A 17,665-nucleotide genomic window follows, 5' to 3' on the forward strand; every position below is an offset into this window, starting at 1 on the left:
AGTGACAAACATGTTTATAACAGTCGGCTCATTATCAGTTTAAGGTTCTTATTCTCACTTTATGTAAATGTTCTCTGAATAGCGGCAGGTTTAATACAAATAAGCACCAATATGCGCAGTTACTGTGACAACTGCAGATCTACTACAAAAGAACAAACTCCAGAAATACCTGAGGATTTCAATCAGACTATTTCAGTGCGACAGAGCTCAGCACCAGGGTGCAACACTTAGCCCTGATGAAAGTAACAAACCTTGACACTGGTATTTTCTCACCATGGCAACAGGAAAACGTTGCAAGCTTTGAGGGGCTCTAGATTGTCCAGGGGTCAGTTAGAGAGTCCACAGTGGCCATAATACAACAATGGGCTCTCCGAGGGAGGGGAAATGTGCGAGTACAAGTTAAGATCTAGTCACCACTGTCTCCGTGGATCAGTAAGGGAGGAGGAAATGATCAGATCCTTCCGAGGACCTGCATGACGGCAATAGTGGTGCTCTGGCCGAAAATGAAAGCTCCGCAGATCAAGGTCACAACTCCCCAAAGTGTGAGGATGACTCTGGAGAGGAGAAGGAACAAGAGACAAGAGAGTAATGTTACTAAAGAAAGCAACTCTTAACCAGTAAACAAATGCATCATTTCTAATGGTTACAATTAAAACTACTTTGAATCTTAGTGGTAGACTATGAGAGTCTTTTTCTCTGTTTTCTTAGCAGATTATTGAAATTATATCCTCTGTAGATGTAATTTACACTGAATGTTAAAATGTGTACTGTGCCTGTGTATTCAGATTAGCTCCCCCCTTAGAGTCAACATTTACAATCATCAGTTGAGAAGAGATTTGACTGACCAGCTGCGAGCAGACGCAGACGCAGGGTCTTAACTTAGATTTTTAGCTGAGTCATTGTACACAGAGCGATGTAGGAGCCACATTATGGATGGAAACTTTACAAACTAAGTCTCAAAATGACCCTTAGATTTATCGCAGGAGCTGAATTATCCAGAGGTCGTCTCTCCAAAAGTATCCTATGATAAAAACCATTAAAAACACTGAATGAAAGTTTCAGGTTTAAAATCTCTGTCGCACAGCACTGAAAAAAAGGAAAAAATAGTTCAAGTGGCATATTTAAAAGCCAGTCAACTTACAGAAGTATCAATAATAACGACGCTGATCGCCACAAATTCCTTAAAAAAATCCTGTATTGACTTCATGTGTTACACCATCGCTGCAGCTTTTACTACGCACAGCACTGATAATCAGGCCAAACAATTACAATAACCATAACACCTTTCATGTTTATATCACGGCTCTTAATTAGAGTTGTTATCTCGAAGATCTCATTTTCATTCTTTGACGGCACCTATGGCGATAAACTGTAATTGCTGATGCACACTTCCCAGATATCCAAACAGTGTTACATGTGTGACATCTATGGTTGGCTCCGGTTGTAACTCTTGATTTTCCTCGCTGGCGGGCGCTTTCCTTTGTAGACTGTTTGCTTCATCTGAGCGTCAAATTTGTTTCTTTTTCTTTTGATTTTCACTTATTTTTGAAGTTGTATCTGTAGTCATCCATCTTTTCTTTGTTTGTTCAGCCACAGTATAATACTGTTTACTCACAACACTTGGCGATAGATAGTGACTTAACAGACATTAATTTAAATAAAAATCTTGGAGATTATTACTTTAAAGCAACCTACAATTTACCTTTACAATGCCCAACCCTAACAAGTTTGTACAACAGCAAAAGTGTTTAAAGCTTTAAAACAGCGGACAAGAAAAACAATGTCTTAAATCTGATGAGGTCCTGAGGCTGCACTGTTCCTTACATTCATATAATAACAGCAAGCAGTGAACAGTACAAACATTTTACTGCTGATTTCATTATTTTCAGAGCCTGCTGTGGAAAAAATAAATAATATTTATTGTACAGAGTAGGGATGTCCTTATCCAGTCTCAAAGATCTGTATCTGGGCCAATAAAGGCCTTTTTAACTGAACATGTTGGCCACTGAGCCCGATCCGGTCCTTGGGTGGAAGAGTTGATGACTGCTTTACAGCAGCAACACTACAATGCAGCAAAGTTTTTCATGCAATCTGCGTGGTCCAAATTTATGTGCACACCTTTTATTGAACTCTCTGTAAGTGTCTTACAATTTGTCTGCAATAACCACTTTGACCAGGCCGATGTGAGTGCAACAAAAGTCCCAGGAGAAAAAGCAATAAGGATATTTTATGCATTTAATCCGTGTTAACCAAGCGGCAACCTCCGGTGTTGAAAAATGAAGCCAATGCGGAAGTGCAAAAAACTGCAGTTCCTCGAGTGGCCACTTGAGGCTGGCTCCAGAAAACAAGAAATAACATTACAGCAGGTGGGAAAATGCCCATTTTTACAGCAGAAATAAACATGTTTACAGCCTCGAACAAAAAACGGTTTTGTTATAAATAGCTAATTTTATTGTTCAAGATAACTGTACGGGGGGTGAATTTTTTTATAACACACTCGTTTTAATTATATTAACCCTTAAATCATAGGGGCCGGATCACTTGATTGACAGGTGGATCCTGCTGGCTGTCTGCTAGACGTCAACACAGACACAGACACTGAGCTTAACTTCACCTGTTTGTGTTGTTGGAGACTTTTGGGGATTTTTTCATTCAAAGTTTGGACAAATAATCTCTCTCTGTGGGATTTATGGAACTTTATGGCTGTGCAAGAAGTCTGAGCTCCAGTTTTTCGGTGAGTTAAGTGTTACTGTATTGAAATATTTTTAGCACTAAGTAGCAGGCAGACTGTGCTCGCTTAAGCTGCTTGTTAGCCTGTACAGTTTTTATCAAACATTTATTTAATCGTCGGCCAGTAAATAGGAGTCAGGAGTTTAAGAGATTACAGCGGACTGCACTGATGAGAAGATCGGTTATTTTAAATTTCCTGTTACGTGTCGGCTCGCCGCTCTCTCACCGGGCGATCGAGCATCGAGTCCGCTACTTCTTTAGTCTGATAACTAAACACCTGCAGTCAGTCACCGACAGAATCTCCTCCTGGGAAAGTCAAACCAGCTCATTCATGATTTATACAGTCTATGACTAATAACCGTTAGCTACGCTGAGGAGCATATAGCCTAGCTTCATAGCCGTAGCTGGCTGATTCATGCGGCCTGCCCATAGAGCTCAGCCATAGGCTTTAGCTCGGTCGAGCTCCGCCTCTTTGTCTGCCTCTGGATTAGCCGGCTCTGGCATTTCCAATATGGCGATCCCCAGCGGCGGCGCAATTCGGGCTTCAAGACGCTGCTTCAGAAACCAATGGGTGACGTCACTGAGACTACGCCCATTATTTATACAGTCTATGGTGTTAACACTAGACTGTACCAAAGCAACACACTGGTGGATACTTCTGTTATCCATGCAGCCTTGTGGCTGTCTTAAGGGAAATTCTCTGTCCTTTTATAACTAGTTTTTAGGTTTTTTGTTAAAGTGACTTTTATTATAATAACTTTTAATTATGTGAAGTGTGTATTGTGGAGCTGTACTCAGTAGATAATCAATAATAAATGACTCAGATTTGGCTTGGGCACCAAAATGTCAAAATGCAGCGTGTCCACTGAGTGTTGGGTCTGAAGAAGGTGAAAGCCTTTTTTACCTACAGAGGAAAACTATTTAACCGAGTCTATTCTAAGACCAAGGACCTTATTCAAATTCTCTGACTGAACACAGTTATTAACACCCACTCTGGCAGTTCAGTTCTTTGTCTCTTCTGTATTTCTTTGGATTATCATCTAGATGTATATTGACAATACATTAACATTTAAATTAAGGTTTATTCTTACCTGGTCCTCCAGGACACTGGCTCAGACTGCATGGCAAACATCAGGCAGAGTCCTGTTCAAACACAACACGTGGTTTTAAAAGGTTGCACAAATATTTGAAAGAACATGAATCTATAACCAGACTGTTACCTGGAAAGATGAAGATGAAGAAGGCGCTGATCCCTCCGATGGCGCTGATGACCTTGCTGATGTCTGGTACGCACGTGGCGATAAGCAACGTCACCATTATCCACAGGACTGTCAGCACATAGCGGCTGCGGCTTTCAAACTCCGCCGTCACCACGTTGTTCCGCTTCCGACGCCAACTCAGTAGAGGGTCCTGGATCACTGATCTGGTGTGCGGGGATGGGAGCGTTTTTGATCGATCATTAGATCTAGACTCTTCATGCAGCAAAAACATCGTCTTATGTGAAGTAAACATTTCCGGGGTAATGTGTAGCTCTTTCTTACAAAAATTCTGCCTTCACATCAGGTAGAATAGACCGCAAATAAAACTCATCATGTGGGAAATTTAACTTACCATTAAGTTTGTAACTATTTCACAAAAATTCTAACAAAGATCAATTCTTTTTATGACCTTTCATTTTATTGCTATAACTTAACTAAGGCCCGACCTGCCCAGCAGCAGGATGATGGGATAGATGGTGATTATAGAGACTCCAAACAGCAGCCTGGCAATGAGCATCAGAATGTCATCGCCGGTGTACGACATCAGAATGTCAGCCTTCACGTCCTTTCCAAATGTCAGGTACCCATAAACCCCTGCAAAACAGAAAGGTGGTGTTTGCCCATCTATCAGAGACAAATACAGTTTATGTGAAGTCATAAGGACAAAGTAAGATTACACTGGCTGAGTGTATAAGTATATAGTGTTCAGTTCAGCAAACCTACTGGTTAACCCTCATTAAAGACACTAAAAATTGTTCTCAATCTTTTGCCAATTCCATACTACATTCGGACTGTAGCATACAATATAACATGAAATTAACATACAAAATCACTTCTAACAGGGATTGATGCAATATGTGCAGAGGCATACAAACTACGAGTGAAAACAAAAAAGAGAGAAATGTTTTTTTCAAAAGTTCAATAGTGCTTTCTTGACTTTGGAGATGTTTCTGGAAATGTTTCATCACATTTAAAGTTAGTTTCAGAGTAGCGTAGCTTTGAAAAGTTCTTTGTAATCTTTTGGGTGAATAGTTTCAATAAACAGTTGACTGTTAATATGTTATTATGGCAGTTTGGAATATGTAGTATGGATTTGGGATACAGCTAGGCTTGAGCTGTATCCAATTTTTCATACTATAATACCTTCTTGCCATAATACCGGGTATAAAGGTATATGACACTTAAAATAAGTGATAAAAAAAGAAACATAATAGAATTAGTTGCCAAATATGCAGTCAAAAAGATGGTCATCCATGATCGATTAACTAACTGGACACTCTCCCACCGCGCTCTCTCCAATACCTGAAGCAGCGTCTCCACACATGCCCCACACACACACACACGTCTGCTGGTGTGTCCCTCCTTCCAATTGCACTGATTGAGGTGCGACATCTTCTGCTCAATATGCGAGCAAAGCTGCCACTAGAGTTAGTTAGCTTGTTTCTAAGTGCTTCGATAGTTTGAAGAATAAGATTCTTTTAGTATTTATGGTTCACAAGTTTTCAGGAGGAGTTCTCCTCTCAGAAAACGAGTAATTTAAACTGATAAAAACACTGAATCTATTCATGTTTCACAAAGAGTTTGTTGAGACATTTCAATCAAAATGTGATAGCAGCGCTAAAAGAAACATCATGGGGATCTCCATCATTATTATGATTCTTCGCCTGGATACCACAGAATACAGATTTCACTTGAGTCCATCCGACAGATGTTGAGGAATTTCAGTTTATAGTTTTTCAGTTACCGACTCAGCTGCTGCTACAGATCTTAGTTGTGAGGAAACATCATTTTATAACCTTGAAGCCGAAACCTCCAAAGTATGCTCACTACTTCACCTTTATGTGACTCACACAGCTGTAAAAGGTATTCCAATCATATTTCTGCAACAGGCTCCCCTGTATCTAATCCAACCAATACACAAACGATTTTTATCCCCTCCTGATGCTCTCTGCTGCTCAAATTGCACTGGGAATGTGTGAAGGAGATCAGGTGTACATGTATTGTAATTAAAGCAAAGTAGAAACGTGTCTGACCTGTGAGGGAATAGATGACGAGACAGAAGATCATAGAGACCACAGAGATGAAGACCCAATGAGAGAGCCGCTGGTTCTCCATGCTGCTGTAGATGGCGATGGACGCCTCATGGCACTGGACAAAGAAAATAGAGCGCAGAGAAAACAAGTTTATAATCCAACTCATCACTACAGCAGCAGACTTCATGTACTGGTGTCCCTTCTCTGGGTAAAAAGATTATATAAACTGTAATATTGTTCGCCTGGTGAAACAAAATACAGATCCACTGACAGATATACTAGATGTTGCTCGGATAGATTGTTTTCCTGTCTCGCCGCCAACCTTGGATTCATCTCATCTGTTTGCAGCTCACAGTGGGGGTGAGGATCCGAAGGTCTGATTATCTCAGATCTCTACCGGTGTGATGAACTGAGATGAGATAGGGAATTAAATGGAGGCTGTGGGCTCCAAGTGGCACAATGGGGTGAGTTAAACCATCACAGAGGTCAGGATACAGACTCTTGTCCCTACTTGATCCCAGCTGCCATCAGCCGGTTTTAAATCTCACTTCCCCCATCCTGCCACCCCCTCCTCCACTCCTCTCAGGATCTCATCAGCTTTCTTTTCAACCTATTGCAGTGCAATCACTCACCCTGAGGGAGCGTGACTCTGTGTGTGTTTGTGAGGGGACATGCATCAGTCCTTTTGCGCGTACCCTTTTTATTAGACCCTGCCATCATCCCTGTGGTGTTGCCTTAGCAACTTGGGAAGTAACACATCTGTGTGTCTCTTTAGACTGACTGAGTTGTCTTTTTCTTGCATTCTACAACCGTGATATTAAATATGAAAAACTCACTCTGCTGAGCTCCCACCGAGCACAGCGGCCACACACAGCTGACCTTTACACTGCGCTCAAGCAGACTCTCCTTAGAAAGTCAATGGCTTAAGGATTATTAAGAAAACCCTCTATGCATCCTGTTTTTTAATCCATATAAACATTGTTTAACTGCGTTTGGCCATTTCTAGGCCATGGATAGTAACTACCTGAACTCTTGTCATCAGGTTGAGGTTGCCAGGCAACCAGCAGAGACTTTATAAATAAGGTCAGGGTTGGTTTCTGAACGGCATTTGCCATTATCAAAATTTTGGGCATTTTGCTGTATATTAGTAGTCAGTCAGAACAGGAATGCAAACAGGTTACAACATAGCTCACAACCCTGGCAGAATCAAACCATGGACATTGCGTTCATATAGTGAGTATCTTAGCCACTCTGCTACATGATGCTACCTCCATGACTTTGTTTGACAGAAGTATTACAACTCTGAGCCATTGAGGAATTATTCACCACTAAGCCCATTTTATCTTGTTTTGCTTCTTTATCACAGCAGACTGTTCACTCCAATCTCCAGAGTTACTGCTCCAAACTGCTTTCACACTTTCTCCTTTGTTCAACAAACTGGTTCTTTTCAAGCATACTCAGGCCTTAAATAATTACAATTTAATTTTAGCCAACAAATTAGCCTTCAAAGCTCTATGCCTGTTTCTTTTCAAATGCCTGACACAAACAATAGCTAAGACACAAGGGCAAACAGCTATTAGGCCCTCAAGTATTCCCTGTTCTTCTACACCTTATTCCAAACTGCTGTTTAAAAAGAAATTAATCCAAATAAACCGAGCCAAAGTTCCTCTCAACTTCTGTGTTCTACTAATTAACCTGTTGACAAAGTGTGTATTTCCTTTCCAGTTATTTTCTGGGGAACAGGCAACATAGCGTTTGCAAGGACTACATTTTGCATCTGCATCGATCAGCAGTGACATTATGACCACCTGCCACCCTGACCAGTCTTAGGCTACGCAGCCCCATATGCGACAAACTGCGATGCACTGTGTGTTCTGACACCTTTTTATCAGAATCAGCATTGACTCTTTCAGGAGTTTGAGCTACAGTAGCTCTTCTGTTGGAAGGACGACACAGGCTAGCCTCTGCTCCCCACGTGCATCAATGAGCCTTGGCTGCCTATGACTCTGTCGCCGGTTCACCCGTTTTCCTTCCTTGGACCACTTTTGGTAGGTCCTGACCACTGCAGACCGGGAACACAGCACAAGAGCTGCAGTTTGGAGATGCTCTGACCTAGACATCTAGCCATCACAATTTGGCCCTTGTTAAAGTCACTCACATCCTTGCACTTGCCATGTTTCTTTGTCTTTGTTTTTTAGCAGTGGAATAATTGCACTGCCTTCCTCACGGTCAATGTACAGCTTTTAGGAGAAACATCTTTAAATTTCTCTTCTCAAATAGATGAGCATGGCACATTGTATATCTGAGAATAACAACAAAGGGCAAACTTGAGGTTTTGCTGTGTATCAGATTTGCTGAGCTGTTATTGGACCAAAGAGCAAAAAGGAGTCGGTCTTAGGAGGGATTAATAGTACTGAGCTCTGAGATTTACCAGGGCATTCTAAATAAATAACATTGTTTCAGTGTAGCTCTGTCTGATAACTCTGGCTGTTTGCTAAGGATCACTGTCCAGCTGGCAGGTCAACCTCAACCATAGTCTCAGGTCTAATGAAGACTTTCTCCAAGTATTGTCCTGGATTTGGCTCCCACCATCTTGCCCTCAATCTTGACTCGTTTCCCATACCTTTTTAGGAAAAGCACCTCCACAACATGATCTACCATCCCTGAAGTGTTTTGCTCCAAGGAAATACTTCCATCCATTTTCCTACACTTATTTGGGGCCTGGTCCAGTCCAGTCGAGATGTCTGTCTCTTCAGAAGTGTAGGAACTGTACAGAAAAACTCCAAAGGAAGGGACCCAGGAGACATGTATCAGAAGCCCAACCCCTCACAACTGGCTACTTTTAATGTGAAGGAGCAGCTGCTCTACTTAAGAGTTTCCTCTGGATCTCTGAGCTCCTCACACTGTCTTTAAGCCTTAGCCGAGCAACCCTGGCACAGAATCTCATTTTGTTCGTTTTTATCCATAATTTCATTCTTTTGGTTGCTACCTTTAGTTTATGCCAACAGCCGAGGGTAAGAATGTAGCCTGAGTGGTAAAAAAAAGTTTTCCCTTCCAACGCAGTTCCCTCTTCACCACAACACCTCAGTACAACACTGCTGATGCTGCATCAATTAGCTTGTTGTTCACACAATAACGTTCACCCTCGCTTGTGAGCAAGTACTTGAACTCCTTTGTTAGGGATGAGTTTCTGGCTCAAACAAAGAGGGAGCTATCCACCTTTTTTTGCAGCATAGAACCACCAGGGCCAAAAAGTGCAAGTTGGTGTCATCTGACCAGAATTGACATATAGACTGAGGGAGTTGTGTCCGATCGAACCTCCATCCTTCCGATTGAAAGACGACCAACTCTCTCACTGAGTCACAGCTGCCCCGTTAGACTCACCAATCTTCCGTAGAGGCCAGGTGTAGTGCGCATTGTGGACAGATTCCCTCCTTAAGCTGTGGATCTTTCCAGTACCTCTGGAGTTAGCATTAGCCTCTTGGTTTCTCCTAAGATTAAAGCCTTCTTCCCTTGGTTGAACTAGAAAGCTATCTCTTGGAAAATTAGCTTTTGTCTCATATTTTTTCCCTTTTTCTATGGATTCAATGGTGCCCTGTGAGATATTCAAAGATTAGGATATATTTAAAATAACCTAACCGTGCTTTGTGCTTCTCCTGTTTGGTGAGCTTCTTGGTTTATGATGCTGTAGATTTATAAATGTCCTCTTACAATTTTGACATCGATGTTCACATCGGTGGAAGTATTCATAGTCGTCATTCCTGAAGGAAATTAGTTTCACCTGATCATGGTCAGGAGTTTTACAGCAGAGTAAATAATTAGAACTTTAGATTTTAATTTGTGCTATTAGACTAATTTGCAATTGTAACAAAATGTGGAAAAGCCAAGGGGGGTGGCTATACTGTATATGCAAGGCACTGTATCTGCATGGCTACATATTAAAACATGTGTGTATTCCTTGCTGGGTAATCACTTTTTTAATTAAGTCACATTCATTTATTTCCAATGTTCAGCCATTTCCCTCCTGAAGCATGCATACATGCATGAACCTTCAAACAGCTGCACAGTCGCTTGCCTCCAGCCTTTCCACAGCATGATGTTCCAAAACCAGGTTCGCAACAGATTAAGGGTCTTGCATGAACAAATTTCAGATTGTAGCACTCACTTGGAAACCAAAGCAGATGGTGGGGATGACGCTGAACATGGAGGCCCAGGAGCTGATCCTGCACTCAGACAGGAGGAGACACAAGAGTCATTTTCTGTTCACAAATGCCACGAAAAGAAAAAGAAACAAGCTATTATTGGGGCACGATTTATAATGCCATGGCATTTAAAGATGCTTCACTATAGAGATCATCCGTCAGCCACAGTCGCTCAGCTGACAACAGCAGCAGGGGTAAGCCAGTAAGCCAGACAGCATGTCTAAACAATGGCACAGGAGTTCAAGGATAGAGAGGAGCGCAGTTGTTTGATCTACTTTGTCTGCACTGGTGTCCTGGATTAAAAGCAGATTTATGGATAAGACCCATGGCACTCATATTTTCTGGAAGCAACCTCATAACATGTACTTGCCCTGGTGATTAATGATACTTAAGACTAAGAAAACAGCCCCACAGAAAAAACTTTACTCTAAAAAGAATATACAAACCTGCGGTCAGAAATAAATGATTTCTGTTTGTTTGCGTCTGTTTTTACTCTTTCTTCATTGCACATAACTGCTGAGGCTACGCACTCTGTGGCCATCGAAGGAAACCAACATAAATCTTAAAAGAATGTTTGACGTTTGAAAGGAATGCAGTTATTCTTTCCTGCCAAGAATTAGAAGAGGGGATCAACACCACTCTCATATCTGTTCAACATGGAGCTACAGGCAGCAGATGGTAATGACTTATAATAGGGGTAGGGAGCTAGCTTGGCTATGTCCACAGGTAACATATTCCTACCAGTACATCTAAAAATGGTCAAGTAACAACTTATATCTAAATAGTTAATCATGCCATAAGCAAAGTGCAAAAAAAGTTGGTTAGTTAGAATAAAGACTGGTAACAGCTAAATTCCATCCTCTGGCTGAAGCCTTATATTTCAGTTACAAACAAGTGTTATCATTTTTTACATAAGTGTACACAAAATAAATAATGCTAAAAGAAAAGAAAATATTTTGTTATCTTAAGCATTACACATCCAAGGAAACCCACCGTCAATAGCTCGACACATCGTCCCGAAGACTAATTGACTTCACCAGCCTTTGTGACCAGTGGAGTGAATAGACTGTTTATTTCTTATCATTTGTCCTCGCTCTCCCTTTCTCTCTCTCTCTCTCACACACACACACACACATACCCACTGGTGTAGAGAGGGGTGATGTGAACCAGAACAGAAGGCATGGTGTGGTATTTGATGATGATGGCAATGGTCAGGTAGGTCGCAGCCAGAGTGCCCAAACCGCTGTTAGAGGACGGAGACAAAACGCCTGCTTCAGACAAAAACCAGACAAACACTGAGACATTTATGTCAAAGTGCAATGCGTGTGTGGATCACTGGACCACAGGGTCAGTATCTACAATGAGATCACATCAGTATTCATTTTAACATATACCAGGATGTGCTTGACTTCATGCTAATAAACATGACATTTATGCACATTAGATGGAATTCATTTATCTTGTTCTCAAGCAAAGGTTGGACCAACTAAAACAAAAATAAAAATAGAAAAAAAATAAGAACATTTAAAAACAACTTATTATACTAGAAATACACTTTGTTAAAAATAAATTAAAAATTCCAAAGTGATGAACTCATAGGAACAGTAACATTCTCTTCTAATGTCTTATATTAAAACCACAGCACACATACATACTTCCACCTGTGACATGAGACACCTGACCTGATGTATTTCTGAATGCTGATCTCTTTGGGGATGGACAGTGGCAGGATTAGGATGACGCAGAGCAGTGTTAGGGCGAAGCGCTGGTCCGTGTAGAAGTGATACTGCATCTCTGACTCCGGCAAGCCAGTTACCAGCTCGTACAGGGAGCCGCACACTGACAGGTGAACAAAACACAGAGACAGAGTTTAAATGCAAACTGCTTCAGCCCTAAAGATTAGGAGCAGAAAAGTCTGATTTCCTGATGTGAACAGAGGAAAAACAAGACACCCTCTTCACACCACACTCATGAGTTGTCTCTGTTGACCACATTTAATGACTCTGTCACCCAAGTCTGAACTATCAGGATGCACTGATATTTGGTTAAGGTGGCTGAAACTCATCCACAGAGGTCTCATGTTACTCAGAACTGATAAAACAGAATGTCTTACAGGTAAAGCATGAGACTCATGTAGGCTAATATAAGAGTTCGGTGCTGCGCTGAACTGAAAAAAACCAGAACCTTTAGTCAAGCTTTCTATGTAAGAGCGCAATCCTATTACAGGTATAGGTAGAGACCTACATGTCAGATATATTATGACACATCTTTGACTTTTTGGAATCGAAATGGGAAATCTTGAAGAACTGATTATTAAGGTTGCTACACATGAGGGAGGACAAAATAATTGTAATCAATCAGCCGAATCGGAAGTGATTAAACTCAATACCCAACCCTTCACAGGGAAAAAAACAGCACAGACTTAAATCTGAACTTTATTGAGGGGACTTAAGTCTTGCAAGGATTCATCCACTCTGATATCAAAAGATATGAGAGATCACCTACCAAACAAGTCAGCACCAAAAGATTGATAAGTTATAAAAGGGTTCTCCAAAACCTACAAATCCATACAGCAGACTCTCCAACTCACACTTCTCCAGCTGGTCATCCACTATCACCAGAAAAGCCACAGAGATCATGAAGAGGTTAAAGACGAAGCAGATCTCACACAGCTGACCGATGGCTGGCCCGCACACCTCCTTCACCACCGCCTGATAGGTGCACTGGCCACTGATGGACGAGGAGTAGCCCAGGATGATCAGACCACTGATCAGGAACACGAGGGAGATCTGAGCAGACGAAAGAAAGAATAATTGAGAGACAGATTTTCAGGAAAAATATATTAAAGCGTTAATCTCATAGCTTCAAAGTAACATTTTAAACTTCAATAAACTTAAACCTTAAAGCCACTCTGTGTAGAACTTCTATGCCACTGCAGCATGTTACAAATGACAGAGTTTTACTACATTGGCATTTGCCACTCATTAAAAGGTTAGTTGATTGTTTAATGTTCTTGATCTGTTGCGTTTTCTGAGCTGTTTTTGTCCTAATTTAGTGAAGGCTCTGTTTACATCTTTATATTTTCTCTGCTTTTATAAATGCCTTCATTCTTCAAATAACATTTTCCCAACGATATTGTAATTGTTGAGGTTTTAGTTTGCAGAAATACAAGACAATGCTGTGGAAAATGTGCGTAGTCTCTGTGCTGCTTTTATCCCTTAAATCTGAATTACATAATGCCACAAATCAGGGCTTGATATGAAACTTTGCTACTTCTTAGGTGCTGCCCAACATGTGAACTTGTGGAAATGCAAGCACCTCTGTGAGGCTTTAGCCTCTGAGGAGCAGAGCTTGAGGTAATGGCTTATGTTAGCATGCTAACATACTCATAAGGACAAGGCCAACACGAAAACTAACCATGTTAATCGTGTTAGCATCTAAAATTTGCAATGGACACTAAACAAAAAGAACAGCTTAGGCTGATAAATATGCCAGTGGTAATGTGCAGGGTTATACTTGGATTTGTTATATGGAGGGTTTGTGGTTTCAGGTTTGCACATGAGCATAGACTTCACAATCTGATTGATACCATTTGAGAAACTGTAAATAAAATACAACAATAAGACAACTTTCAGCTCTAAACACTAGAAAGCTAATCAAAGTTTTTGTAGTTACTGTTGGCAGTGTGCAATGTACAGAAGACAAGAAGACTCCAACTTTCTGAAATCTGAAGCAAAGAAATGTCAGCAGCATATACCCACTAAGTTATAAACAAATAAAAGCCTTTTTCCTATTAGATGCAGGGCAAACCTACCTTGATTGACAGTTATACTTGAGCAAGAGCTTGCCAGATAGCTTGATTTAGCATTTAGCTAACAAGGTTGATTACCAAAAATGGTGACATGAACTTGCATTAAAGTTGGTGTCAACAACATTTTAGCATTTTTTATATTTAACCCATCTTTTTTAAACTATTTTCTCCCCAGCTTGCCACCCACCTGCCATCTGAGCTGGCTGCCTGACAGAGAAGTGATTGAGGTCTCTGACATGCTAACTATCTACTAGGGAAACCCTGTAAAGGTTCTTCAAGTTCTTCTATTACATCATTTAGGCTTTTGTTCTTGAGAGCTATACATTGTTAGAATAGGCAAAATTACGTTATTTTAACAAGTCATGCTTTTTCACAAAGCATGTAAAAAATGTTACCTACTGGATGGAGCCCTGGATATAACGGCCATGCTTTGATGCGATCAGAAGAAGCCCAAGCTAGCTATCAGCTTCCCTCAGATTAATTGGTGTCAGTTTAATGGTGAAAAATTATTAGTATTTTAAACAAATTTTGGATTCAGGAAAGACAGGTTTCAAACACAGGTATTTTGTAACAGCAGATAGACATTGAAACAAAGAGTTATAGCTTAAAGGCTATGCACTCTTAATATTTAGGCTAGTACAGTATTTCATAAGTGTTTAATCATATTGTGCTGGTCTAGTGTCCAGTCAGATTTAGAATTCTTCATGGGCCTAACTGGCAAAAAAAAGGTCTGATTATACAGAAAAAAAACTTCAAAGCTCTTTAACGGTTCACAATAAGCATTTACTGTTCATCTTAGGATTGTGGGGGATTATGTTTTCAGTTTTAGGACCCAGCGCAATTCTGTTGAACAACTTTTATACACAAAGCTGGCGTAGGAAATTTTGGACAAACGAGCAAGATTAAACTAGATTTTTAAAGTATCCAACCAAAAAAAAAAAGTCAATGCCACTCCTCTGCCTCACACGCTGTTATTGGAGGAAGACTCACTCATGCACAATGAGCTCTGTGTCTGACCGATTTGACTGAAAGGTGTCAGCAGACGGGATGAGATCACACAAAACCCGGCACATTCATGCAGGGTTGTGCAAAGGACAATAAAGTTTTGTTTCTCTGAATAAGCTTTATTCTCAGTAATGCCGCTCCTTCTCATCTTTTACTCCCGAGGTCCTTCAGCCACCGCTGCTCTCACTCGCTCTCTCTCTCTCTCACACTCACTTCTCAGCCTTGGGTTTGAATTCTGATTATAAATCTTTGAATACTGTCAAATGTAAAAGAAAAAAATAAGGGAGTGCTGCACTGGGTCAAAAAAACTGGTGTAGATGATCTTGTAGTGAAATTAAGGTGAAGGACCAGGCACTCATCAAGGATAGGGCAGGTAACGCGTTGACTTGACCCATCCATGTTATAAGAAAGGATTTTTATTCTACACCAGAGTGCCTCGGATGCCTGTTGACTGCCTCTCCACACCTCGGATATATTTACCGTCAGATAGCTGGACAGTAATTTTTTTCTTGGCCATTATCAAATGTAAAATGAAGATGGCAACAAAAATCAATACATGCAGCTTTAAAATAATAATAAAACTAGTATTTCTATGATATACAACTTTAACACCACATATCTTGCACAACACGTTATCGTCGTCTTTTTTGTCAAAGTAGCTACTTCCAGACATCACTTTTCCTGGTCACAGCTGACATGGTGCATGTAAGCTAATGGAGTTAACTACTGTAGCCGAAAACAACGCATGCGCAGATGCGTGAGTAGTGTAACGTTACTCGAATAATGATGAGTACTCGAGTATTAGTCCTTATCCCTAGTTAGTAGTCAGTTGTGAGTTTGCAAAAATTACGATGACGGTCACAGCTGGCTCTTGCATTGCAGAAGAGGTTGCTATAGGTTGCAAATAATGATCTGCATAGAGTCACCCCGTCCATTAACGGGATTGGCTCCTTAGGTTTGTGACATCTCAAACCTGCCAATCTGAAAACGTGTTGTTCAGCCTGTCCTTGGTACACTGCAGTTTAAAAGCAGACAGGCCCAGCCATGGAGATGACTGCTGATGTTGTCCCTGATATGTCTTGTAGCACATGAGAAACACCACATGGAGATGTTTACAAGGTTAAACACTTGATTTTCACCAGAGGGGGTCTGTAACCACACCTTCAAACCCCTATAGTTCTGATACATGTTTATAATGTGGACTTAAATTGCTCTGTTGTGGCTGTTAGTAAACATTACAACTTTCAGGACATATGGATTTAAGCTCTTACATTTTACCTCCAAAAATACCCTCCTGATTTTCAGATGACACTCTCACTACAAAAGAGAATAGCATAGAAAATAAAAATAGGAACATTTGTTTATTTTGCATTATGAATAAAGATGAACTTTAAGTAAAGTGACAGGTATAAAAAAAATAATCAGAGGGGGAAGATCTTTTTAAACACACACACTTTGAGGGAAAAAATCTGCCTCCTCTGATTTATGTTTTGTTATGCCTCCCACAGAAAGCTTGACTTTGACATTTCAACTTCATCCTTGAAAGTGAAAAAGAAAAATCTATCCCCTCCAACTTTTTCCTAACACTACTACTCTTCCATGCTTTCACACTGTGAGTTAATTTGAAGAGTTTCCAGGCCAGTGTGCAAAACGTGACAGAGCAGAAAGTTGCCATTGTGTCAAACTGGCTTCAAATTTCAGTTAACTTCATGAAGGCTTGATCAACAGCCAAGTGAAAGGCCTGGAAACCTTTAACAAATAAATAAATGCAAATACTTTTCAGTGCCAAAGTTCTAAACTGCTAGGATGGCAGTGTTATGCACCAGGTGTTGTGGTTTCAGTAGATGGGGAAGAAAGGTTAGGTGCAACATATACTCCTCAAAACATGTTAATACTGCTTTGGTTTGACAGACTGGAGAAAGAAGTTAACAACAGAAGAAAAGTCAGACTCAGATAGATAAAATGAATCTTTAAGGTGCTGAGGTCAAATCTAACATGGCTTGTTGGTCAGGTGAAACAGATCACAATCTCCCTAATTGATCTCAGTGAACCTCAGCCCTCAGTGGCGTTAGATAAGATGCATCTCCCCTTCAGTAAATTCTTGCAGAAATAAATATAAAAGTTAACTCTACATTTGATAAATAACCTTGAAATCAGTTTGCTGGATCAACTTTTGGGTTCTCAACCAGAACCCAGCAGTGCAGAGAAACGTTATCTTCTTAGAGTAGAAATAGCCTCAAATAACCTCATTTTTATATTCAAAGAAATTGCCCACCAGTTCCACGGTGACTGCGCTGCGGACGCCCCCGGCTCTCTCGAAGGCCCAGGGGAAGTTGAGGAGTCCGGCTCCCAGAGCAGATTTCAGCATGATGAAAATGGCCCCCACAGAACCGAGCCGAGGCCCGGCGGCCACATCCAGCGGAGGCTTGGCTGAGGCTGAAGCCAGCAGGCTGATGCTCTCTCTGGCTAACTCCTCCATGCTTCAACCGGCGGGAAACTCACGGCTGGACACAATGACGCACACGCACGCTCACAGGCTGCATACATACACCCAAGCGGGCCGTCGGTCAGCTCTCAACCACTCCCCGGGCACGGTGCTGTGCTCTGTGGGCCGGGCCGCTCGCT

At 41.0% G+C, this 17,665-nt stretch overlaps 2 protein-coding genes across 2 annotated transcripts in view; one reads left to right on the top strand and one right to left on the bottom strand.

Annotated features, from left to right (window-relative positions):
* necab2 (N-terminal EF-hand calcium binding protein 2) overlaps positions 1–17,665 on the top strand; it is a 159,399-nt gene that overhangs the window by 127,488 nt on the left and 14,246 nt on the right. The window lies entirely within an intron of this gene.
* slc38a8a (solute carrier family 38 member 8a) lies at positions 355–17,519 on the bottom strand. The gene is made up of 10 exons (XM_069687092.1): positions 17,316–17,519; positions 12,815–13,013; positions 11,907–12,063; positions 11,363–11,467; positions 10,188–10,245; positions 6,023–6,137; positions 4,436–4,583; positions 3,951–4,153; positions 3,822–3,873; positions 355–554 (listed from the first exon to the last, which is right to left on the bottom strand). The coding sequence occupies exons 1-10, from the start codon at positions 17,517–17,519 to the stop codon at positions 452–454; spliced, it is 1,344 nt and encodes a 447-aa protein (XP_069543193.1). The 3' UTR covers positions 355–451.

Source organism: Semicossyphus pulcher, unplaced genomic scaffold (genome assembly GCF_022749685.1).
Source record: "Semicossyphus pulcher isolate SPU_LCO1_2020_fin unplaced genomic scaffold, fSemPul1.0.p SCAF_8, whole genome shotgun sequence".
Taxonomy (NCBI): domain Eukaryota; kingdom Metazoa; phylum Chordata; class Actinopteri; order Labriformes; family Labridae; genus Semicossyphus; species Semicossyphus pulcher.